We start from the raw sequence: 23,523 nt of genomic DNA, 5'->3' as shown, positions 1-23,523 counted from the left end.
GCCAGCTCTGGTGGGTCTTAATACCAAACTGAGAAACCTGGTTTTATCCAAATAGCATTGGGCAGTGGCTTGGGCAGATCATAAGGGGCAGAAATGTGGCTCAAATGCCCCCAAGATGTATTGGAGGGAGTGAGGATAGAGGAGGGGACCAGGCAGGGGGTGACTGGAGCAGAAAGGGGACAGAGGCTCTAAGGCTCCTGAAGCAAGGCCTTGCATCCAGGAGGCAGCTGTGTGCCAGGTGACATGCTAGGCACCAGATCACTGCCGTGAGCAAGGCAGGCTTGGGTCCAGTGTGAAGGTGAGGCTGAGCCTAGAAAAAGAACTGGTTGGACACTGCAACACACAGGGCACATCTGGGGACGTCTGTGTCAGCTGGGCTGGGACAGTGGGCCTTGGAAGCTGTGTGGCAGGTCACTCCACAAAATCAGGTTCTGGGGGCGAATGGCTCTGCACTGACAGGCTCCCCCCATCAGTGAAAGGGGCACAGTGATGCCCCCCGAGAAATGAAGTGGGGTACATGGCAGTGCCCAGCACACCGGTGCTTGATGACCAGCCTCCAACCACAAACGTGTATGGAGCACCTACTGTGCTCCACACACAGTGCTCAGTTCTGATGAACATGGTAGAGAAGGACGATGCCCACAGGAAGTACCATTCTGTGGGGCTGGCAGCGCTCACAAATAAGTACTGAAACAAATGAAATAGGACAAGTTCAGATCGTGACCCGCTCCCAACACACTGTCGTTCGGAGCAGTCCAGAAAGGTGAAGTCTGAACCATGAACTTAGTGATCGATGGAAGGAGTCGGCCAGGGAAGTGTCCCCATCTCTGAGACTTCCAGCCCTTATACTCTCTTCAATGCAGTCTCTTCCCCCCTGACACCCCCAGACCTGTTTCCTCAGAAAAGCCCTCCCCCTCCCTTCAGCCCGCCTGAGAGTCCAGATCCCTGCCTGTTGCGGGCGGTCAGGGCTTGCACATGGAGGGCTGCAGAAGTGTGTACTGGTGGAATGAGCTCAAGGGAAGGCGTGGCAGGGCTGCTGGGGTGTGACCTTTCGCAGTTTAAGGTGCTTGGTTCAGTGATTAGGCCCAATGTTAATGAGGTCAAGGTGGAGGGTTTGATTCTGATGTGGCCCTGGTAGCCAGACGGAGGGAGGCGCACCAGACTCCCTGGGTCAAGACTGACCCCCACACAGCCCAGAGCTGGCTGGGGTGAGCCCTCAACCATAGACCTCAGCACCTTGCCTTCACCTCCTCCTAATGCTGTGACAGCTTGGAAGATTTTAATTTATGCTCTGTTCACATGTTTTTTGTCCAACTCACAGGCTGTCATGTGAGCAGGCAGGGGTGGGGGGTGGGGGTGTGTGGTCTGCCCAGCTCTCAGCAGGGTTCCCAGAGCTGAGCATGGTTCTCAGGACGTTGCAAAATGTAAATCACTTCCCATACACTGGAAGGAGCTGGGATTTCTTTTTTTTTTTTTTTTTTTCAACTTTTTTTAATTTATTTTTGGGACAGAGAGAGACAGAGCATGAACCGGGGAGGGGCAGAGAGAGAGGGAGACACAGAATCAGAAACAGGCTCCAGGCTCCGAGCCATCAGCCCAGAGCCTGACGCGGGGCTCGAACTCACGGACCGCGAGATCGTGACCTGGCTGAAGTCGGACGCTTAACCGACTGCGCCACCCAGGCGCCCCAAGGGATTTCTGTCTGTTTTGTTCACTGATGTATCCTCAGGGCCTGGCACATAGTAGGTGCTCAGCATTTGCGGATCGAGTGGATAGACAGATCTAGGTTATTTCAATCAGTGCTTCCCTCTCTAAGTCTCAGAGTTTAATGACCCTTGTCACAGGGCTATGGCCAGGGAGGAATTAAAGGCATCACCACTGTGACATTGCATTGTATTCTGTGAGGCATGACAAAGAATCCTTTTCTTAAACAACAACAAAAAAACGCTCTTTGTTCAGAGCAACAGGCTCATAGTGAGCAAAAAGTTCAACAGAAGTCACCGACCCTCCCTGCTACATTTCACAGGTGGGGAGACTGAGGTCCAGGGTGGTCAGTGAGTCAGTGGCCCAGATCACATAACAAACTTTGGCTATCACCTGCCTGGCCATGCCTCCATCCCTACACGAAAGATAGCTCTCAGGAAAGTTCTGCTAGCTGTTTACATCATGGTATAAATGACCAAAAAAAAAAAAAAAAGAAAAAAGAAAAAAAGAGGTTGTGCTGGGCTGGTGGGAAAGCCACAAGACTGAGTCACACAGGCCTGGGGCAGCAGTGGTGGTTCTGAAGGCAGGGGGTGGCACTGGACTCTCGCCTGGGACCCTGAGTCACCCTGAGAAGTCCCACTTCCCCTCTCCAGCCTCAGTTTGCTGAAGCTAGGAAACCTTGGGGGATCCACACCCATCTGCAGGTTTGATGTGACCGTCGCTTTCCCACCAGGGTCCAGTCACAGATCTTCACACCTTATCATTTAGGAGCCATGGTATCCCTTAGCTGGGTACAGCCCCTTTACACCTACCCTTACATCTGGTCTGAGGCTCTAAGGCCATGCCGCCTGGACACAGCCCCGCCCCCTCCCTTCCCTGTGCCTCAGTTTCCTACTCTGTTGCCTGTAAGTGATCAATGACTGTTGCTGACAGTATTAGCCTCTTAGAGTCTCATTCAGGTCTCAGCTTACAAAGCACTCCTTGGAGAGGCCCCTGACTCTACACACCAGGCCTCCCCCTCTGCCTCCCACATCACATTCGTTTCTACTCGGTACCTATCACTGTCAGCAGTGGTCTTACTTGTCTCCTTACTGATTCATTGCCCATCTCTCTCCAGAGTACAGGGCTGGGCTGGCCTGGACTTTGCTGAATCTGAGCTGGCAGCTTGGAGCAAGGACTCAATAAATATTTGTCGAGTGGATGAACAACTCCTGGCCCCCCATGAGGAGGTCTCACTCCCTAACCTTTGACCACTGAGGAAATGGGCTCAGAGGGTTAGTATTCCTCAGCAGAGCCGGAGGTGAACTGGCTGTCTAACTCCCCAGTCTGAGCTTTCTTCTATGCCAGCTGGTCCAGAAGGGGCCTAGGAGCATGCCAAGGGACAAGCCCCGGTGTGGGTGGCTTTCTGAGCCACTGGCCCCTCAGTCAGGCTTAGGGACGAGCTATGGGGGTGGAGGGCTGGGGTTAGTTGTCTCTGAAGATGGTAGCACCTATCTCCAAGCTTCCCTGAGCCTGGCCCCCTGGGAGCCCAGGTGCAGGGCTCTGACTTGGCCGTGGAGGATTAGGGGCTTAGTAGGTAGCACACAAATAGCCCTTAAGCCTCTGCATGGAGGTGCTGCTGGTTCAGCAGCTTCCTCTTCCCTTTTCCTTCTCTTTCTCCTCCTCCTCTCTCTCTGCCTCCTCTCCCTGGCTTAGCCCCACCTAGCTGCATCACCATGGCTGAGCGAGGCCTTAGACTGAGCTGAGAATCTCAAAAGGAAGAAAGGAAGGAGATGGACCCACTCTCCCCCCCCTTCCTTCCTCTTCTCCTCCAGTCCCACTTCCTCCCTCCTCCCTCCCCCCACTTCCCTCCTACCCCAACATTAGTCAAACACTTTCTAGGTGCCACGCTCAGGGCTGGGTGCTAGGGACACTGAGATGAATCATATATAGCCCCTGCCCTCAAGGAGGTCCCAGGCTTAGGGGCCAGCTGACAAAGGAAAAACAAATAACCATGGGATGTAGGGCTCTGTTCCCAGCCCCAGTGCTGTGAGATCCCAGAGGAGCAAAGTATAGACCAGGAGGGAGGGAGGAGGGAGGCTCCCTAGCCTAGAATGGGGGACAACTGAACCAAGGCACAGCAAGAAAAGGGCCAGCTGGTATGGAGGCCCTGGGGCCTGGGGTGGATGGCCAGCCAGGGGAGGGCAGGCCTAGGAATCCGGGTGCTGGCTGGCTAGCAACGGGGAGGGTGATAAGCAGGGGAGAAGCATGATTAGGTTCTCATTCTAGGAAGATGTTCTGGAGTCTGGGTGGAGTATTGGGATAAGTGCTGGACCCAGGGAGAGAGCCGTGCCCAGTGCAGGCCTCTTTGCTAAGGTTCCCACCTACCCTGAGGGTGGGGCTAGCACAAATGGAAGGTCACTTGGTGTCTGCCATAGGCATCAACCTTGGAGACAGGACATCTGCCTACCTGTGCAAGAGCCACGAGGGGCTCCTGGTTTCAGCAGCCTCACTGGGATGGATGGGGACACCTAGCTGGTTGAGGCCAGACTAAAGCCAGGCCCACCTAAGGCCTGGTCCAGGGCTCTTTCTGGGCTGTGCAAACCCCCCCCCCCCCTTTTCCTTACTTCTTCCTTCTAGGAACATGGGTAGCACTGGGGACTTGGAAGATCAAGTCACAGCCTGAACCACTTCCAAGCTGTGCAGCCTCCAGCAGCTGTGCCTCTGTCTGGGCCTCGGTGGCCTTTTAGTGAAATGGGCATCTCAACATCCCTACAGTGCCTTCCTTGTTGTAGCATGTGAAGGGTCATCAGCCTCATCAGATGGAGACTTGAGGCTCAACCTCAAAGTCAGAGCTGGAGGAGGCCCTTCTGCATACATGGGGAAACTGAGCCTTGGAGAAAGAATGGGCCTGGTCAAGACCTTGTCTAGGCTGAGACAGGAGAGATGCAGAACATAATGCTTAGGTGCAAAGGCTGTGCCTGGGTGTGAATTGCATCTTGGCTCAGTAAGTATTTGTTGAATAAAGGAGAGAATGTTGCTGAGCCTCAGTTTCATCATCTGCATTAATGGGCATTCTTGGAGGCTGTTGAGGATTGAGGAAGACGACGCATGGAGAGTGCTTAGCAATGTGTCTGGTACCCAGTAAGCATTTGATTTAAAGGAAGCTACTGTCTCAGACCTCCACAGCTTCCTTGTGCTTCCCCGCGGCAGCAGAACCTGGCACAGCACACCCTGGTTTTTGTGTTATTCGGCTGAGAAGATGCATGCTGGAGTCTCAGGGTGGGCCCCCCACCCCCTGCCTCTAGCCACCGACCATCTGATCTGTCACTGTGATTGACGCCTGTTGGGTGGCTAGGGCTGTTTTCTCTCTCTCCTCTCTTTTTCCCAGCCATATGCAAATGATTTTAGTTCAAATAATGCGCTAATGGAAATCCTAACACATTAATAAATGTTTAGCAAGAGAGAGAGCATGCATGATGGTAAGTAATTAGACACTCAACGGAGGAGTTCTGCTGGCACAACTGTCTGGCTCCCTTTCTTTATTTTCCTCCATCATCTCCAAAGAGAGACACAGAGGGAGGCAGGAGAGGAAGGGGGAGGGCAGGGGGCCAGCTTCAGCACTCACCACTGGGTGGTCTCTGCAGCCACTCCTGTCTCCAGGCCTCAGTCTTCATCCCTCCAATGGGGACATTTGTCCGGCTCTGCCCACTTCACAGAAGAGCTGTAAAGTATCAATATCCAATCACAGGGGTGGTTTTCTTATCTGACAGCCCAGTTCTCCTTCCCCTGCTGTCAGGACTTTGCATAAAGCACTGGATCACTGCCACCTCCGGGACAGGTAGTGTGGAAAGCAAAGGGAACAGGGCACTCAGGGAAGGGCAGATCAGGGGCTTCCACCGAGGGCTGGATGAGCCCTTGGGCTCCAGCACCTCCACCGACTCTCATGGCTACAGAAAGGAAATCATAACGATTCCATCACAAGGCTGGTGTGAGAACTGAGACAACATATGAAACTCGGCTGGCATAGAGAAGGTCCCCAATAAACGTCAGTTCTCCCTCCTCAGCTTCCAAAGTGCTACCCACCCATGCTCTCAAGCTGCCAAATCAGACACTGTTGATGCTCAGGGGCAGCAACCTTAGCAGAACCTCAAACAGACCCACTTGCTTCAGGAGCTGGAAGGAAGGGGAAAGCCTCAGTGGGGTAGAGGCCTCTGTGGGGCTGGATGAATGGAGTAAAGGGGGGCTTGGCCATAGGCAGGAAGCAGAGGGTGGGTTCCAGAACCTCTGCGGAGAGGCCCTCTTTGCCATCGTCTTTGTGGAGCCAGGAACCTTATTTTCTGGTCAAGACAGAGCCCCGCTAAACCAAAATAAATAAACACTCGTTCCCCTACCTATTCCCATATTGCCATTTCGATTAGATTAAATTTTAAGAGCAGGCAAATGTAATGTTCCTCTCAGATCAAATTAGAAACAGGTGCACTTTTGCATAAGGAAATTAAGTTGCAGACAATATGAAGATTTGCTAAAATGCAGACACTGATGAAAATAAGTAGCCCTTTTATTTGTAATTATTGAGGCAATCTGTTCACAAAGTGTACATGTTAATGGTCTGACAGATCTGTGGACTCCAGCAGGCTGCCACCAACTCAGAGCCTTTCTGAAAGTAACAGTTTTGTTTTTTTTTTCTGACAGTTTAACTCTTCCTGTGACAGCCCATCCAAGCGCAAGGTGGCCCTGGTAGGAGTGGTGATCCTGAGGGGGCCAGTCACGGGCCGGGGTCATCGATGTGTCTCCGACAGTAGGGGCAGCAGGTGTGTTGAAGCACCAGCAGCTCGTAGTCCTCCGAATGGAACATCTGAGACGAAACGGTCATGACCCAGTGCCAACCCCTGAGCCTGGCAGGGACTGTCGCCCTTCCAAGGGGGAGGAGGCCTGGCAGTGAGTCAGGGCTAGAAACACAGGATCCAGAACACCTTTGTCTGAGGACTAGAACAAAGGGGGGAAGGGTCTGGGGTCTGAGGCCCCTTTTCTTTCTTTTTTTAAATTTATTTATTTTTGAGAGAGACACAGACAGTGTAAGCAGAGAAGGGGCAGAGAGAAAGGGAGACAGAGAATCCCAAGCGGGGATCAACACCAGGCTTGAACTCACAAACCAACTGAGCCACCCAGGACTTCCCCAAGGGGACACTTGTGAAATGGAAAAGCAGTGTAAAGAAGAAACTGGTAAGCACATATGAGTTGTAGGCATAGTACCTGGAAGCAAGAGGGGCACATGGTGATGGAGGCGTCAGGCAGGAGTGAGCGGAAGTACTGCCACTGCAGGGGTGGAGGCCAGCGCTTGATGAGGACATCCCGACGACTCATGGAGCGGAGCACTGACCGGCTTACCACCACGGGCACAAACTCTGAGCCACCTTGCTGCAGGGTGGGCAGGTGGGAAGCAGGGGGCACAGGTGCTCTCACTCAGCCAGGGTGACATGTTTATATGGGTCATGATCCCAGAATTTTGGGGGCAACCAGGGAGGACCCCAGAAACTTCCCCTGCTAGGTGCCTTGACAGAACGCTGGCAGGTCAAGTAGCTCCTGCTAGCCATCTCTAGTGAGGGGGAACCCATCACCTCAATTCCCCCAGTGGCCTTAACAGGGAACAAGTCTGCTTCATGCCAAGCAATGTGTACAGAAGGGATCTGAGTCACCCCTCCCAACAAGTCTCAGGTGTCTCCACAGCCCATCACTCAGAGAGGTGCCCTCACCTCAAAGCTCAGCTTTGCTGTGAACGGGTCATCATCTCTCATGGAGTCCGTGGTCTCATCCAGCCTCAGAGTCTGGGAATCTGGAGGGGTCTGGTCAAGGATGCAACCTGAGGCTGAGTGGGAAACAGGTCCTGCCCTCCACCCAACGCAAGATTCATGGGAACTCTATGTGGGCCTGGAGTGTTTCCTATGACTCGTCTGTGGAATAGGTTTCTAGATAGAGAAATGGAAGGAACATAGGCCAGGGAGGAGACAGCCCCTGTCACACAGAGGCCGGGCCCCAGTGCACATGCAGGAAAGGGGCTCTGATGGGCTCTTTGCTGCCCCATACAGACCGTGCCATGGCCCACGTAGGCCTGCTGACCAGAAGTACCTAGTAAGTGGAGGCTGCAGGCCTACCGCGGGTGGGAGGAAAAATAATGGGCCTACCTGGAAACCATGGCCAGAAAACCTGGCAATTCCTAGAGAAACACTTAGCAATCACCATGTAGTTTGTAGGCAGTTGAGAAGGCCTTACAGGTCCTATTTCCTGTAGAAGGGGGTGAGAACTCCCAAGTCCTAAGGCTAGCCAGACCAGGCTGAAGGTGCCTAGGGAGCTGCCCCCTTTTGCCAGGCTGATGTGAGGCCAGGGTGAGTGGGGTTCCCACAGGAAGGCCCCAGGGGAACGGAGGCTGCTGGTGCCAAGTTAGGTATGACATGTAGCCCCCCAGCAGTAACAAGTTAGCCAAACCATCTGACTTGGGTGTGCAGAAAGCTGGCATGCAGACATGATTTCTGTCCCCCTTTTTCAGCAAACAACTCCTTGGTTTTTCCTTTCTGCTCTGCTTCTCAAAAGGTGGCCCACAGACCAGTGGCACTGGCATCACCTGGAAGCTTATAGAAACTCAGGCTCTCAGTCCGCTCAGACCTGCTGAACCAACTGCTGTGTGCTACCAAGGTCCACAGGTGATGAATGTGCACAGTCACATGTAGAAGCCCTCCGCCTGTGTCTAGCTGGGACAATGAACATGGTCCTAGCTAGAGGGATAAGCTGAGGTGTGGCCTTTGGCCTAAGGTATCCTAGTGAGGATGTGCCCTGGGGTTTTTGCTGTCATGCTGGGAGGACCGTCAGCCCTTTCCCAGGATTGTAAGACTGATGGGATTCAGGGTTGGTATTGCTGGTGGGACAGGGTGGGTGCTATCAAAGAATGAAGTCACTCAGAGGACAACAGAGCCAAGAAGACAACAGACAGCCTCCCGCTGGTGCCGAATGAGCACCTGGATCCAGTTGAGTGTCTATCTAAGACTAGGCTTCTTTACACCTTTTGTTTGCTCAGCCTGACTTGTGGCATCTGTCTCTTGTACATAAAAGTAACCTGACTACAAAAGTTGATAGACATCATATGTTGTGTTGGTTGCTCATCAGCTCTGCATGGCCAGAAGCATAGACAGTATGCTTTTAGGAGCTAGGGTAGGCGGGAGGCCCTCCCAGGAACGAGGCATAGGTGAAGACCAAGGTACCATCTCCCCTTCCATGCCTCTTCTGGGTCTGTAGGCATGCACTGTCCCCTCCTGTACCTCTGCACCCTGGCCAGCTCTCTGCCCATTCCCAGCCTGTCCCTGCCACCATCTGGGCCTCTCCAATCACTCAGCAGTAGTCTGCCATGCCCTTGCCCCCACTGGCCCAGCCATCCCCCAAGGCCCTCCTGCCTCCTGCCTTGCACCCAGGCCTTGTGTTCGGCTGGCACACACAGAGGTCCAGCCCAGCACCCAGGATACTGCTGCTTGTGATCTCTTGCCATTTGTTCTCGTGCTTGTGTCTTGGTGCCTCCAGGTCAATGAGGGAGACAGCTTCTTCATCAGTGATCCCCTCTTCCAGGTAGAATTCAACCAGGTGCAGCACCTCTAGAGGGCACAGGGCACAGGGCACAGGGCACAGGGAAGGGCTGTGGGAAGGCCGGCTCAGGAGGAGCTAGGGGCTGGGATGCTCTCACCAGGCAGCATGAGGGGAGGTGGGAGGATCAAAGTTCCTTCCCCACCTGGCAGCAGGGTTCTCTGTAAGCAAGGAGACACAGCAGGGCCGCGTCTTTTGAACACTGCATGTCTGGAGGAAGCAGGCACGTATGCATGTGTGTGCACATGTGGCGTGTATGTGCATGGGTGAGAAGCAGTGGTCTTTAGCCCTTCCTTCTTCCCCCTAATAGCTGGATGGGCTCCTCTCCAAGGGAGGAAGAACGGCCTCTGCCCAGCTACTTGGAAGGGGCTTCTGATCCTTCATCAACATAGAAGGAACTGGGACTTAAGAGCCCATCTTAGCCTCCCAGACCCAATGCCCGACCAGTGGCACCTGGGCATTTATATTATGCAAAACCCCACACCAGGTTCTGAGGGGTGGGTGCTTCAAGTCTGGGCAGCAGGGGGGTCCTATTTCTGGGAACCCTTAGTGACTGTGCATCTGGTGGGGTGGGTTGTCACACTGTCCCCAATTTACAAATGAGGACACATGTGGCCAGTAAGCAGTGGAGAGGGCTCAGCCATCCATTGGCTGCTCCATCTGCACATGCCAGACTTACCATAGGAAGAGGCGGAGAAGACGAAGGGCTGGCGGCAATTGATGCAAACATTGCCCAGGTTGTTCAGCAATGGGTTGTTGGTGGAGCAGCGGTAGCACAAGGGCACCAGCTCCTACAAAAGCACAAGAACCACAACTGCCCAAGGACCAACCGGGAGGGAAGAAATGCTCCCCACTCTGATTTCAGCCCCCTGGGGCCTGGCTGCCAAGAAGAAAGGCCATCTGTGTGGGCAGGGAGGGGGCACTGGCTCAGGGCTCTGTGCTGTGGTGACTCAGGATAAGGGCCTACAGAGGCATCTGAGGCCCCATCACTTGGGCCCCACTGCTCTGGACACTCCTTCACAGGCAGGGCTCAGCAGCACATTTCTCCAGCAGGAATGACAACACCACAGCTGTCATTTACTGGCCACTTACCATGCATCAGGTACCGTGCTAAGCACATTATCTGGGCAAGCTCATCTGTCCTGTGGGAAAGCTATTATGTATGTCCCCATTTGATAGAGGGGGAAACCAAGGTTCAGAGAAATACAGACATAGCTAGGAAATGGTGGAGTTGGGATCTGAACCAAGGTCTGTCTGATGCCAAGTCTCTGAGTTTGAAGGAGGAGATTGTGAAAGAGACAATAGGTTGTCAGGTTGGAAGAAGAGGGCTGGAGCACAGCTGCGCCGCAGATACATGGGACAGTGATAACCTGGTTCCAGAAGGAAGGTGGACTAGGGCAGGGGATCCTAGAATGAGGCGAAGGCAGAGCCACTTGGGCACAGAGGAGCAGAAGGAGGTTAAAGGCAGAGCAGTGTGGGCTGGGCTGCAGCCAACTCAGAGCCTCAGAGGAGAGCTGGGCGGCAAGGGAGGGTAGGACTATGGGGCCCACACCAGGGTCTGTGGCTGGAGCACAGGAGGCTGAGTAGAGGACAGAGGAGGCAGAGAGGGAAAAGCAAGAGTTAGCAAACCAAGGCTTAGGAAGGGGAGGAGGCTCACAGAGCCCTGAGAGCATGGTAGCCATCTTTCAAACAGAACCCAGGCCAGGAAAGAAGGCATCAGGAGATGTTCAAGAAGAGGAGGAGAAGCCTCCTGCTTGAGGGAGCTGTGCCCTCACCTCACTGTCATGGAAGGGCTTGGAGCGGATGGTCAGGCTGCCCAGCTCGATGGATTTCTGGAACCTGGCAGGAATATGCAGGCCTTGCAGCTTGTCATAGGCATGTCGGGCCAGCTTGTAGGCACCCAGGGCCTTGCTTTGCTTAGCCAGAGTGAAGAGTGTTTTTCTGTCAATGACAGGGTTAAGGACAGCAGAGGCCACACTGGGCCTGAGAGCTGGCACTGCCTACCCTCAAAGTGAGCCCCGTGCTGGAACACAGCTCGTGCTAGTGCCAGGACGGCGTGGGCAGGAGCCTGAGAAGTGCTTTTCTCATTTGTGGGATGTAAGTGTACTTCTCGGATATCAAAGCACAGGGATTTTTCCAGAGATAAAGACAGTGCAGTTTCCATTAATATTTTAACCTTGCTTAGGTTCTCTGGGCCTGCTGATGGCTCATCTTGTACCCTGACTAGGCCAAAATGTCTCTCCCCACCTCGCCCAGCCTGCCAGCCAGGTCCTACAATGCCCAGCACCAAGTGCCATCCTGCTCCAGCCTCGCCAGGAGGAGACAGGTCCCAGACTGCCTGGGGAGCTCACTTAGATCCAGCTCACAGAGGTCACTGGGTGCACAGTACTTCTCTCTGCCTGCACTTCCACCAGGAGCCACAGCGATTTCTGAGGGACAGCCTCCCCGGCTCTCTGAGGCTCTCCTCTGGGCTCCTCAATCTGAGGCTGACAGGCCTTTACGCTTGATCCCAGGTCACCTTAAATGCTAAATGTGCCCAGGCCAGGCCTGCCCTTCCTCCCCTGCCCCACTGGTGAACCCCCTTCCCCACTTCTCCCTGGCAAGCCTCAAGTACCATGCCTCCTTGGCACTCTTCTTCCCCCTGATGCTCCTGCTTCCCCACACCCCCAGTGTGGCACCTTCTACCCTAGCAGTTACATGGTGGTAAGTTTCCTTGTCTGTGTCTCCACTGTCACCCCTCCCAGTCAGGGACCATGTCAGGAGCCATTTCTAGGTCCCCAGTGGACAGTATAGGGTGAAGCTTAGGGCAGAGGTTCAATCAAACTCTGCTGACTTATATAGAACTTGTTGGAAAGGTTGGACACATGTGCTGAGGCTCTGGCAGGTGTGGCCCTGACCACTCCTCTGCAAAGGTCTCAGTCAATGAAGGCACAGCTTGATTTGGGGGAGTTTCCCCTGAAATGTAAATGATGGGCCTGGAACCCTTTAGAGAAGCTAGTTCTAACCAATTAATACCTCTGAGCTCTCTTCTGGGAAGGCCTTTTCCTCACAGAAAGGCGGCAAGGTTGGGGCTGGAAAGGGACTGAGAGAATATAAGCTTTAGAAGAGGACAAGGAGAATGTCATTTTGGACTTTTATGACTATAAGGACTTTAAGGATTTTGGTTGTATCCTGGTCGTTTCTGGCAGCATGCATCCTCAATCCTCTTTTCTGCTTACAGCCTCTCAATGGCCCTCACAGGTTTGGGGAAGGTGAGGCCAACTCACAGGGAGGCCCTCAGGCCACTGCATCCCCAGCTTGGCTCCCACTCCCCTCTTCAGCTGCTCCCATACACCATGCTCACTTCACCTCTGTGCCTTTCCATGTGCTGGGTACTCTCCTGGAACATCTACTCTACCGTCTTCCCTGGTAGCTTATGGGATGGATGTCAGCAACTCCAGACAGCCTTGCCTGACCATGACCCGAGCTTTAGCTGCATTCCACCCTTGGGCACAGCACACATCCCACTGAACTAAGCCCAGTTCACTTGTTACTTCCTCTACTAGATGGCAACTTCGTCACCTATTGCCTGGCCCAGTGTCTGGGGCACAGCAGGTGCTCCATCTACTGGGCTGAACAAACACCCATCACCCTTCTACCCGGGGAAATGCCCAAGAGTCCAAGTGTTTCCTATATTTCAGTTACTCCCTCATTTATGGGTTCTGGGAGGGCTTGGGTAGTGTATTGGTTAGAGACCCACTGCTGGGCCAAGCCCAGAGAGCCCTGAAAAACAAATCTTCTCTTGGCACTGGCCCCTTGGCCTCCCTTGGCTGAGATGCTTCTACAGCAAAACAGCAGCAGCAGGACAAACTCTCTCTCTCTTCCCTGAGGGCTACAGGAGAAAGGGAAGGATCTGCCAGTAAAGTGCTCTGGAAAGAACTTTGCAGGGGCCATTAGACAAGAGGGGTGGGACTGAGGGTGGGGGTGAGAGAAAGGATACACCTTAGAGATACCCAAGGGGGGGTCTTTGGTCAGACTGTGCAGTAGGAATCTGGAGATGTTGAAGAGGGTTTCAGGAAGATGGGAACTGAAAGGCTCCTCCTGCAGAGAGAAAAGAAAATAGGGATTGAATTCCTAAGGCAGACACCAATGATTCTGAGTTACTTCAGTAGAAGAGCAATCTCCCTTAATGTGCTTTCCAGCCGCCGTCTCATGTGGTCTTCAACATAATCCTGTGAGGATACACTGTCATTGCCACTGTATTGATGAAAACACTGAGGCCCAGAGAGACGACTTGCCCGAGTTATCCAGCTAGAAAAGACTGGAAAAGAGCAGAGCTGGGATTCAAACCCAGGTCTGATTCCAAAGCCCAAGAATGCCTCTCTTCCAAGCTGCACTGCCCCTGGTGTTGATAATAATTCCACTTCCTCAAGCTCAAGTTGTCTCCAATTAGCTCGAGAAAGAAGACCTTTCTTTTATGCAATTTAGGACATGACCCGACATAAGCATGTCTTTAAGTGGACGCAGTTAACTCTTTAGAGCATGAAATCACATGCCTCTTCTCCAGAAGCAGCCTAGCCGCCTGATGCCCACCAAACATGTACATGTAGTGGAACTCCTCAAGGGCTCAGCCCCGTGCCCCCAGCACCTGGCACAGGCCCTAAGAGACCAGGCACTAACACACATGAATAGGTCTTCTGTACCTAGAGGCTGCCAGAAGCTCAGCATGGTAGAGCACAGGGAATTTTCTATCAGGGAGGGGTCCATAAAAGGTTAAGAATACCATTTTGAAGGAATCTGGCACATTGTGTGCAAACTGAGACTACTGAAGATGACAAGATGAAAGCACGCCAGCTCCCCCTCAAGCACTTCAATGGTAATAAACTGACATTTCCTGAAGGGTCTTGCTAGGCTGTACTCATCAGGGAGCCAGGAGGACTTAGACCCTAATTGGTCTACATTTGTGAGGACTTGCTTTATACTACTTCTTGGGTTTGGAGCCCAACATTCTCTTGTTAGCTCTCATTTAAATTTCTACAGCCTCTGTTAGTTCCAAGAACCCAAGAAAACCTGAGACTGCATCCTTTTCTGGGTAAGAGCCAGGGAGAAGCCTGCCTCTGGTTACATCGCACTAGGTGTGGAAGCTAAGAAATGTCCCAGAAAGAACAGAATGGGGGGAGGGTCCTCAAGATTAACACTTCTCCTCTGGGAAAGAAGCCATCATATCAGGATAGGTCTGATGCTCCCCTTTCCAGTCTGCTCTGACTCAGAGCTGCTCTGCTGGGCTTTGATGCCAGACCCTAAAATACCACCCACCTCCAGGCCTTTGCACATGCTGTGACCTCCGCCAGGAATGCCATTTCTTCCCCTCCTCTTCCCTTGCCCCATTCTTACTAATCTCCCTCCTCTTTGCTTAGGATCATTTCCTCCAGGAAGTCCTCCTGGTCTTCTAAGCTTTTCTCTTGAAGGAACTGGACTACAACTGCTTGTTCACAGACTGTGAGTTCCTCATGGGCAGGGATGTCTTGTTCACCACTGTGTCCCAAGGCCTCAGCACAGGGCCTGTCACACAGGAGGGATTTGTTGAATAAAGAAATGGCCCAATGAAGAAGCCTCAGCTAGGATGAAAAGCCCCAGCTGGTGTGAAGATGCCACAAGCTCACAGCTGCATGTAGGTCCTGGAGAAGAGCTCAGTTATTACAGAAGGGAGACAAAGAGCTGAGCTCCAGAGTGGCTCAGGCAAACCAACACTGAGCTGGGGTCCTGACTTTCAAGCTGAGTTGAGTTTAGGATCTGTTTTAGGGTGGCTTCTTTCCACATGAGCACCTAATAGAAATGAGGGGCCTTGAAAAGACTGTAAGGGAAGATGAGGTACCTTGAAACCACTGACCTTGGTGTGAGGAAGAGATGAGATGAAGGACTGACAGCTGTCTCTGCCTAATAGAGGAGTCTCTCTTGCCAGACTTTCCTCAGAGACAAAGAACGTGCCGAGTGCCCAGCACAAATGTGGGGCAAAGACCCGGTGTAAAAGGTAGGGCCTTTGAAGATGGGCAAAGAACTGTGAAATGCTTAGCCTGCAGGGGAGAAGGCCCACGGAACACTGGCTGGAAGCCTCCGCACAGGGCAGGAGGAATAGCTGACACTCATCTAGGGTCACTCTGTGCCAGGCTCTCTTCCAAGTGCTTTTCCAATATTAACTCATTTAATCCTCACAAGACCATCAAGTAGGTACTATTATCATCTCCATTTTACAGAGAAGGAAGCTGAAGCACAGAGGAAAGTAAACAACCTGCCCAAGGTCACACAATGGAGCTGGGGTGTGAGGCCGGTCGTTGGCCTTCTCCACGTTAGAGGGGGTGGAGGAGCAGAAGCTAAGAGCACAGGCTCCGGAGCCAGCCCGTCTGGGCTTGCATCCTGGCTCTCACGTACTAACTGTGGGATCTCTGTGTTCAGCATCTCAGTCTCCTCATCTGTAAAATGGGGATGACAATACTTACTTATCTCACAGCATGACTGAAAGGATTAAATACATCGATACAATAAAGTCTTTGGCACATTGCTTGCTAAGTAGTAAGTATTCAATAAAGGTGGGTTATTGGAATTATCCTCTTAGTTTATTAGCACAGGATAAGCTCACATTGTAGGAGCTTAATCAACATTTGCTGAGAGATTGAGGATACACAAAATGAGGGAACTGATAACAACCTATCACCTGTTCCCCATTGTCAGGAGACAGATTTAAAATGCTTAATCAAAAGAATCAGGGAGTGACTAAAAAGAACCATTTGGGTCTCTGGAGATCAAGCCAGCCCTCGTTTTATAGAGAAGGAAACTGAGAGCCAGAGAGAGAAAACAAATTGCTCAAGGTCAAATTGTTCAAGGTCACATAGCAATTGAGTGGCAGGGCCTAGGAGAGACCTTGGGGCCTTTGGTTAGAGCTGGGCCTTCACCCATCTAGAGTAGAACATCCACCCCTGATCATTTTAGAGATAGCTCTTTGTCTGGCTAACCCAGAGTCTGCCTGAGTTTTACAAACCTAAAGCTGGCAACTAGCAAGGCCCATGCTAGCCCTGGCTTATTAATTCAGAAGCCCACAGCTTGCTACAGGTCAAAAAGTGGCTAACTGAGGAAAATTGAAGTCCCAAACTCTGTCTCCCAGAAGATCAGAATTTCTCAGCAGGACATCCTGCCCAGTCGGTTTACTTTCCATCCAGAGGTCTGCTGCTCTGTAAGCCATGCCTGGGTCCCTAGCTTAGTAGGCAGCACCCTCACCAGACCCCATCTCCTAGCCACCTTACCGTATACTGATGAATGGCATGGTAGCCGTGGTACAGCTCGGCCAAATGCTGGAAGTGGTGGAACTTGTCGAGCATCACATCCTTCTGGGCAGGGTCTGAGGTGTGGAGCAGGAGGGGGTAGGGCAAGAGGGGAAAATGTGTCAAGCCGTGTCTACAAGGTGAGGCAGTGGCAGCATTGCTAGTGTCAGCTCTCCCCCGACATCAGGCTTGTGCCAGGGAGAGTGACATGGAAGTGCCGTGATGGGAAAGGTGCTGCTTAGGAGCTGGGACCATCTCAAGACAGGAAAAGTCTCAGCTGGGCAGAGTATGTAGCCAGGAAAAGTCTGAGGACATTTTTCGAAAGTCCTCCTGGATCCCACACTGCAGCCTACTGGGTCCTTCCACCGGGGAAGTGCCAGCTGCAGCAAGAAGCAGGTGATTACTAGCACCCGGACACACCAGAGGAGTCTGGCATGGAGGGTGGGCAGACGTCGGCTTTACTCATCTCACCTCAAGCCTCTTCCCTCTGTGCCATGCCTCATCCAAGGCACAGACCACTGGCCGGACAGAAACATGCCACCTTACACCTGGGCCTGACAGTTTCCAAACTAGAACCACAACTTCGGTAGGCTCACAGCAGCCTTACGAAGGCAGCAGGATAGGATTATCCCCACACCACAGATGGGGATATAGAGCTTAGGAAGAATTTGTGACTTGTTAAAAGTCACCTAACTGCCTCAATTCCAGTGTTTTTCCCATTCCAGCATGCTGGCCTTAGTCCAGTGAAAAACATCTCTCAGTCCCCTCTGCTTCCAGAACTCCCTCGGTGCATCATGGGAAATCTCAAGAAAGCAACATTGAAACTATTTTTCTGCCTGGGCTGAGTGAGAATCTGGAGTGTATTACTGTAAAGTGATCTCTTCTTCATCTTTCTATTTAATTAAGTTTTTTTTAAACCAGTGCTCACCTGGGTCCAGTTATAGGCTCCCAGGTAGCAGGGGAGAGATATGTTCTGAATCAGCAACACAGGGCAGGACCTCCCAACCATAACCCCAGGATGGCCCTCATACCATCATTAAATTTATGGGCAAACTGGAAAAAGATGACACACCAGATTATGCTGCTGCAAGACAGGGTTACGGACAATACACCCAGTAAACAAGCCCAGGGCTTTAATTAAAACGTCCCAGCTCTTTCGATGTTTATCTTGGTGCCAGAGCAGGGCTGGGGAAAACAAGCGGCCTGGCCGATGTTTACTTACCTTGAGCTATATCAAGGCACTGCATGGACAGCATCCAGTAATAATAGGCAGCGTCATTAAATCTGTTCTCCACCACAGCATTGTGTGTGAGCTGCTCCAGCACCTTGACTGCTTCCTGCTGCCGCCCGGCCTTGTGGAATGCTAGAGGGGCAAAAAAAAACACAGTTTGAGGAGTGGGATGGAATTATGCGGGGCTTGCAAGGGGCTGCTGTAGAAGTAGGACATTCATTGGGAGCATCTGCAGCACTTCGTTGCTGGGATGCGCCTCTCAGGCCGAAGGCTATAAATAGCCAAAGCTACATCCTGAAAAAAAGTACAGTGAGATATATTCCTTTTTGGCAGGGAAAAGGCAGCTGACTTTGGAAAGGCATGGCAGAAGAGAAAAATCCTAGGGGGCAAACTGCAGGGCAAAGTCTGAGGACAGCACTGTTGCCCATCACCAGTGAGGTTTTACCCTCAATCCATTCCAGGACAGTTTTGTGACATCTGGGGTGACACTCATAGCACCTGACACTTTAACAGGTTTGGTAGTTTACAGAGTGTTGCTGATTCCTTGATGGAGGATCACAACAGACTTACTAAGGTGGAGGTAAAGTGGCATACCCAAGGTCACAGAACCTAGCTCAACTCAAGTCCTCAGTCTTCAATTGTGTGCTTTTTAATGACAACCTTGAAAAATATGGCGCAGTTCTAGCAATCAAACATTTGTGAAAACATGCAAAAAAATCTCTCAATAGTTTCTATATCCATTTAACAGAAACTTCCTGAATCTTGACTATGTAGACAGACCCTCAGGATATTGGGGGCTGCCAGGGAAGCACTTGTAGCTATGACACTTGCCCACATATGGAGACTCAGATGATCCAAATCCTCTGCTTTAGAGAAGGAAAAGGTCTGGCCTTTGTTCCAGTCTCATCTATAATCTCTTGTCTGAGTACCAAGTTACTATGGCGATGGATTCTTGGAAGGGCAGACACAGACAGATGGATAGGTTGATGTGTTTTGCCCAAACATGCACATACTTCAGCAACTGGGTGCTCTGGAAATGCTAAAGCAGAAGAGAACATGCTGTCTTTCAATGGGGGCTTTTAGCTGAGGAGCTCCAACAGGGAGACATTTGTTCCGCAATGTGTCCGGAGGTGGCAACTGTTACCATATAGAAGTGTAAATGAGATGCTATGGAATATGACACACCCAGCTTCAATAAGAAGACTTCTTAAGTAGGCAGCAAGACCTAGTCACAAGAATCCGGTTCCCAGCCAGCCAGATCCTGGTCCAACCATGGCTTTCTGACTTTGCAGGGCACAGTTAGCCTTGGTGTCTCTGCAGGGCTGCTGGCAAGGTTCAGGGTTATATAGTTAAGCGCCTAACCAGTGCCTGACACAGAGAAGGAAGTCACATTTTAAAATTATTACCACCAATTAAAGCTCTGTGCTTCCTTTCACTCCTATCTCAGATACTGCCATACCTGGAGTACAGTCCACTTTACCAATGGAAATGCCAAAGAGCAGAGGTCACCCCATTTATCTGAGCCAGAAACAGAACCCAAATTCCTATTTGCGGTAGAGGAAAGTGGCAGGTGAGACCATGCCAGACACTCTGTGGGAGTCCTCACATTTTGTCCCCACACCAGCCTGGCTCAAATTCCCTCTCTGCCACTTCCTTGCTGTGGGACTTCAGGCAAATCCCTTCACCTCTTCCAACCTGTTTCTCATCTAGGAAACAGTAGCTACATTATAGGGCTGTCGTGAGGATTGAGTGGGAAGCTATATTTGAATGCACAGTGCTTTGCTCAGAGAAGAGACAGGACCTGTCTAACGTCCGGAAGCAAGTGAGTGATGGACCCAGGTGTGTCCAACTCCAAAGCCCATGTTCTTTCCACTGCTCCCCAGTCTTTCACCATGAAACATGTCATATCCCCAGGATGAAGTCATCCATCATCAAGCCCACAATGGGAGGGGCTTGGTAGCCTTCCTGAAATGTACGCCTTGGCAGTGCCGTCTCCTGCCCCTTCTGCAAGGTGGCAGTCTGTGTGGCCTACCTTTCTGGGATTCCTCAAAACGATCGTTCTCTGCTAGCCACTGAGCGTAGGGCACATAGATGTCATCCTTAAACTCAGGATGCTTCTCACCCAAAGCAAAGGCCTGGAGGAAGGAGCAAATGCATTCTTAATAAAGCAGCCCCGACAGCCCCCATGAAAACATGGCACTTGGCTGAATCCATTAGGAATGTGTCATATTTTGCCAGCCTGACAACTCAGAGGGGGAGAGTGCCTCCCCCTACCACCACCCCCAGAAACGCAAAAACAAATCAGCTCTTTGAAAACAAAAGGCAATTAACAGCAACATGCAAGCGACTGGATTCAATAACAACACAGTCTGTTTCTGGACCACAGAAGCGGCACAGAATCGGAAACATTTTATTTTAAGGATTTGCGTGGGCTCCTGTAGGGCTGCAAACAGATTTCTTTTAATTGCAGGCGACACCTAAAGAAACAGAATTGACATTATCATCATCACTGCTTATTAGCTGTCAAAGATGACTGTGGACTTGGTGCTGTATAGGACCCAGTGACTGCTTTATCTAAGCCCCAGAACCACCTGTCAGGCCAGGAGAATTAGAAATGAGTCATGGGGGACAGTATGTGGCAACAAGGAGAAAGTTTGCCCGATGCACAGTTAGGACTGAGTGGTTCGTTCGTTTTCTTTCTTTCTTTCTCTTTCTTTCTTTCTTTCTTTCTTTCTTTCTTTCTTTCTTTCATGATTCTATCTATCTATCTATCTATCTATCTATCTATCTATCTATCTATCTAGGCTTCAGACCCACCGCAGAGCCCAATGCAGGGCTTGAACTCATGACCCAAAGATTAAGACCTGAGCTGAGATCAAGAGTCGGACGCTTAACCGAATGGTGCCCTTATTAATTTTTTTTCTAAGTAACCTCTGAACCCTACATGGGGCTCAAACTCACAACCCCAAGATCAGTAGTCACAAGCTCTGTGGACCAAACCAGCCCGGTGCCCCAGGACTTAATGGTTCTAAAATGCTGTAATATATGCTGCTAAAGAAATCTCCTAATAAATTTATCTTGAGAAGCCATTGTTGCCTGTCCTTGGCCCCACCTCTTCTCATCAGTAACCTTGTCACCTCAACAAATGGAGCCATTCATAAGGCAGACGAGAGTCAGATAACTTTACTCAGAAAAGGTCTTGCTATGGCTCTGTAAACCAGACCTCAGTGGGTGGGTGCATGGGTGGGTGGGTGGGGTAGAGCGAGGACCATAGGTACAGCCTCCGATCCTCTTGGGAATGAATTTCAATCCAGGGCACAGGTAGCTACACAGGTAGCACAGTGAGCTACAGGGTGGGAGTCAAGCCACAGAGTGGGCAGCACATCAGCTGCTACTGCCAGCCCGGCCCTAGCTATCTTTGCTACTAGCCCGGCTAATTCTTCACACCCACCCCTCATGCCAGAGATATCCAGGTTAGGAAAGAGCGGAGGAGAAGGAGCTGCCCATGAAAAAGCTCTGGCAGCTTGCACATGGAGAGTATGGGTGGCATTTTCTGTTAAAAGGCACCCAGCAGGTTTTGAATGTTACACGTGTCAGAGATCCATCAGTATGTGGCGTTGGTCAAAAGCAGTTCAGACCAACAGCAGACAGTGAGGGCTGTTAACTCTCATGTCCACAGTGTGTACTACAGGGCTGGCACAAAGCCAGCAATGCATAAAGATTTTCTGAATGGGGCATCTGGGTGGCTCAGTCAGTTAAGCTTCCGACTTTGGCTCAGATCATGATCTCAGGCTTCATGGGTTCAAGTTCCACATCGGGCTCTATGCCTACAGCTCAGAGCCTGGAGCCTGCTTCAGATTCTGAGTCTCCCTTTCTCTCTGCCCCTCCCTTGCTCAAGCTCTCTCTCTCTCTCTCTCTCTCTCTCTCTCTCTCTCTCTCTCTCTCTCAAAAATAAACATTAAAAAATTAAAAAAAAAAAAGATTTTCTGAATGAATGATTGAATGAGCAAATAAATGGAAAGCTCATACTGAAAGGGCCTCTAAGACATTCTGGCTCAGAAAATTCGAGGCTTAGTCTCCTGATTGCCAGGCCAATGTTCATTCCCATGATGAGGGGCAGCTGCTCCCCATACAAACCCCAAAAAACTGACTATGGCCAGGTGGGGCCCCCTGACCCATTACGCAGGCTCTACCCTCACCTCGTCCCAGCGCTGGGTCTCCACGTGCAGCTGAACCAAGGACTTCAGGTCGCCAATCTTCAGATAGGTCTCAGCAGCATAGCCAGGGTTATCCAGCTTCTTGAAATAATGAGCGCACATTAGCAGGGGCTCCCGCTCAGCCTTGTCCAGTTTACGGGCAATGTCGATTAACCTGGAGAGATGAAAGCATAGGGAGAAGATGGACTCCTGTAAAAGGGGCCTGATCGAAGGAAGCAGCATTAGCTTTTGGGTCTTCTTGAGGGTGAGCTGCATGTCGACTCATGTTGATGTCCCAAGTGATCAATATGGTGCCATGGCCCCTGGTGTCTGATGGGTGGTTATTAAATGAGTGAATACATAATCCAGAAACATTGCCCAGTGACTGGGAGAAGTCACCTGCTAAAGGACACCATTCTCCCCAACCTTGTGTGCCTTTCACAGAGTCACTATCTACACAGCAGGATCTGGGGATAGAAACAAACATCTACTAATCACCTGCTGGTACCAGGCATAGTGCCATGAGCTTTCCCATGTGTGATCTCATTGAATCTTCACCGCCCTAAGAAGTGGTACTATAATTCTCATTTTACAGATGAGATTAAAAGCTACGTGGAAGATGAAGCAGGGTGCTCAAGACTCTGAAGCCATGAAGTGGGAGAATGTTCTTTCTACCACCTTTTCAGGAATTCTCCTAGGAAAGTAGAGGCAGAGGCATGAGAATTCTTCAGCTGATAGGACCTCAAAGGAAGAGGCATGCGTGGGGCTCTGGAAGAAAGGCCCCCAGGAAATCTTGGCTGTGCCTCTCTTGCTGGCCAAGGTGCTGACCACAGGTGAGGGGACACAGGGATCATCACTGGCCACCACTTCTTCCCAGTGGTAACTGCACTCCCCCCCCCCCCCCCCCCCCCCGCCACTACTCATGGGGCAGGAAGGCTGGATGGAATGTGCTCGTTCTTTCTGGTCAGGCGGGATTTGGAGTAAAACCAGCTCTCTCAGAGGAAAGGGGTTCTACCCAGCTTTCTCTTTGTGAGAAAAGAAGGGGAAGCAGCTGTAACAGATCCCTGTCTCATAGACAGGCAAGCTCAGGGAGGCCTGTCAATCTGTACTTAGAATAATAATGGCATCTAAAAATAACACTTCTCAGTGGAGAAAGGTGGCACAGCCAACCCCTAAGAGGCCCCCAGCCCCACCCATCAAACCAAATGTCCCTGGGGAAGAGGCACCTTTTACAGCCAGACCTGGAAAAAGAGGGAACATGCTTAAATATCTCTTTCCCAAACTAGTTAGGTATCTCCAGGATAACCTGATACATGTCAGTTGCAAATGAAAGTGACATGAAAAACCAGAGGGGAGAGCAGGGCCACAAATCTTCCTGGCTTTCTCCTGTAACATTCCTTCTGTGAAAAGAATAATTTGGGGGGCAAGATCTGTTGCCTCTGTCTCCAAGAAACTGTATTCTTGCACAAGAGAAAGATGGGATGGTAGG

At 51.3% G+C, this 23,523-nt stretch overlaps 1 protein-coding gene across 3 annotated transcripts in view; it reads right to left on the bottom strand.

The window, feature by feature from the left end:
- Window positions 1-6,226: 6,226 nt before the first annotated feature.
- Window positions 6,227-23,523, bottom strand: part of IFT122 (intraflagellar transport 122) — a 72,238-nt gene continuing 54,941 nt past the window's right edge. For 2 of the 3 annotated variants that reach the window (XM_060631826.3, XM_060631829.3), the window contains 11 exons: window positions 22,038-22,209; window positions 19,871-19,973; window positions 17,830-17,970; window positions 16,590-16,684; window positions 13,292-13,392; window positions 11,088-11,253; window positions 9,992-10,103; window positions 9,198-9,323; window positions 7,440-7,519; window positions 6,940-7,104; window positions 6,227-6,541 (listed from right to left, as the gene is read on the bottom strand). In XM_060631826.3, the coding sequence (XP_060487809.1) occupies window positions 6,452-6,541; window positions 6,940-7,104; window positions 7,440-7,519; window positions 9,198-9,323; window positions 9,992-10,103; window positions 11,088-11,253; window positions 13,292-13,392; window positions 16,590-16,684; window positions 17,830-17,970; window positions 19,871-19,973; window positions 22,038-22,209 (1,351 nt within the window). In that variant the 3' untranslated portion in view covers window positions 6,227-6,451. The other variant, XM_060631831.2, reaches the window with a different exon arrangement.

Source organism: Panthera onca, chromosome A2 (genome assembly GCF_046562875.1).
Source record: "Panthera onca isolate mPanOnc1 chromosome A2, mPanOnc1 haplotype 2, whole genome shotgun sequence".
Lineage (NCBI taxonomy): Eukaryota > Metazoa > Chordata > Mammalia > Carnivora > Felidae > Panthera > Panthera onca.
This window is presented reverse-complemented; position numbering and strand designations above follow the sequence as displayed.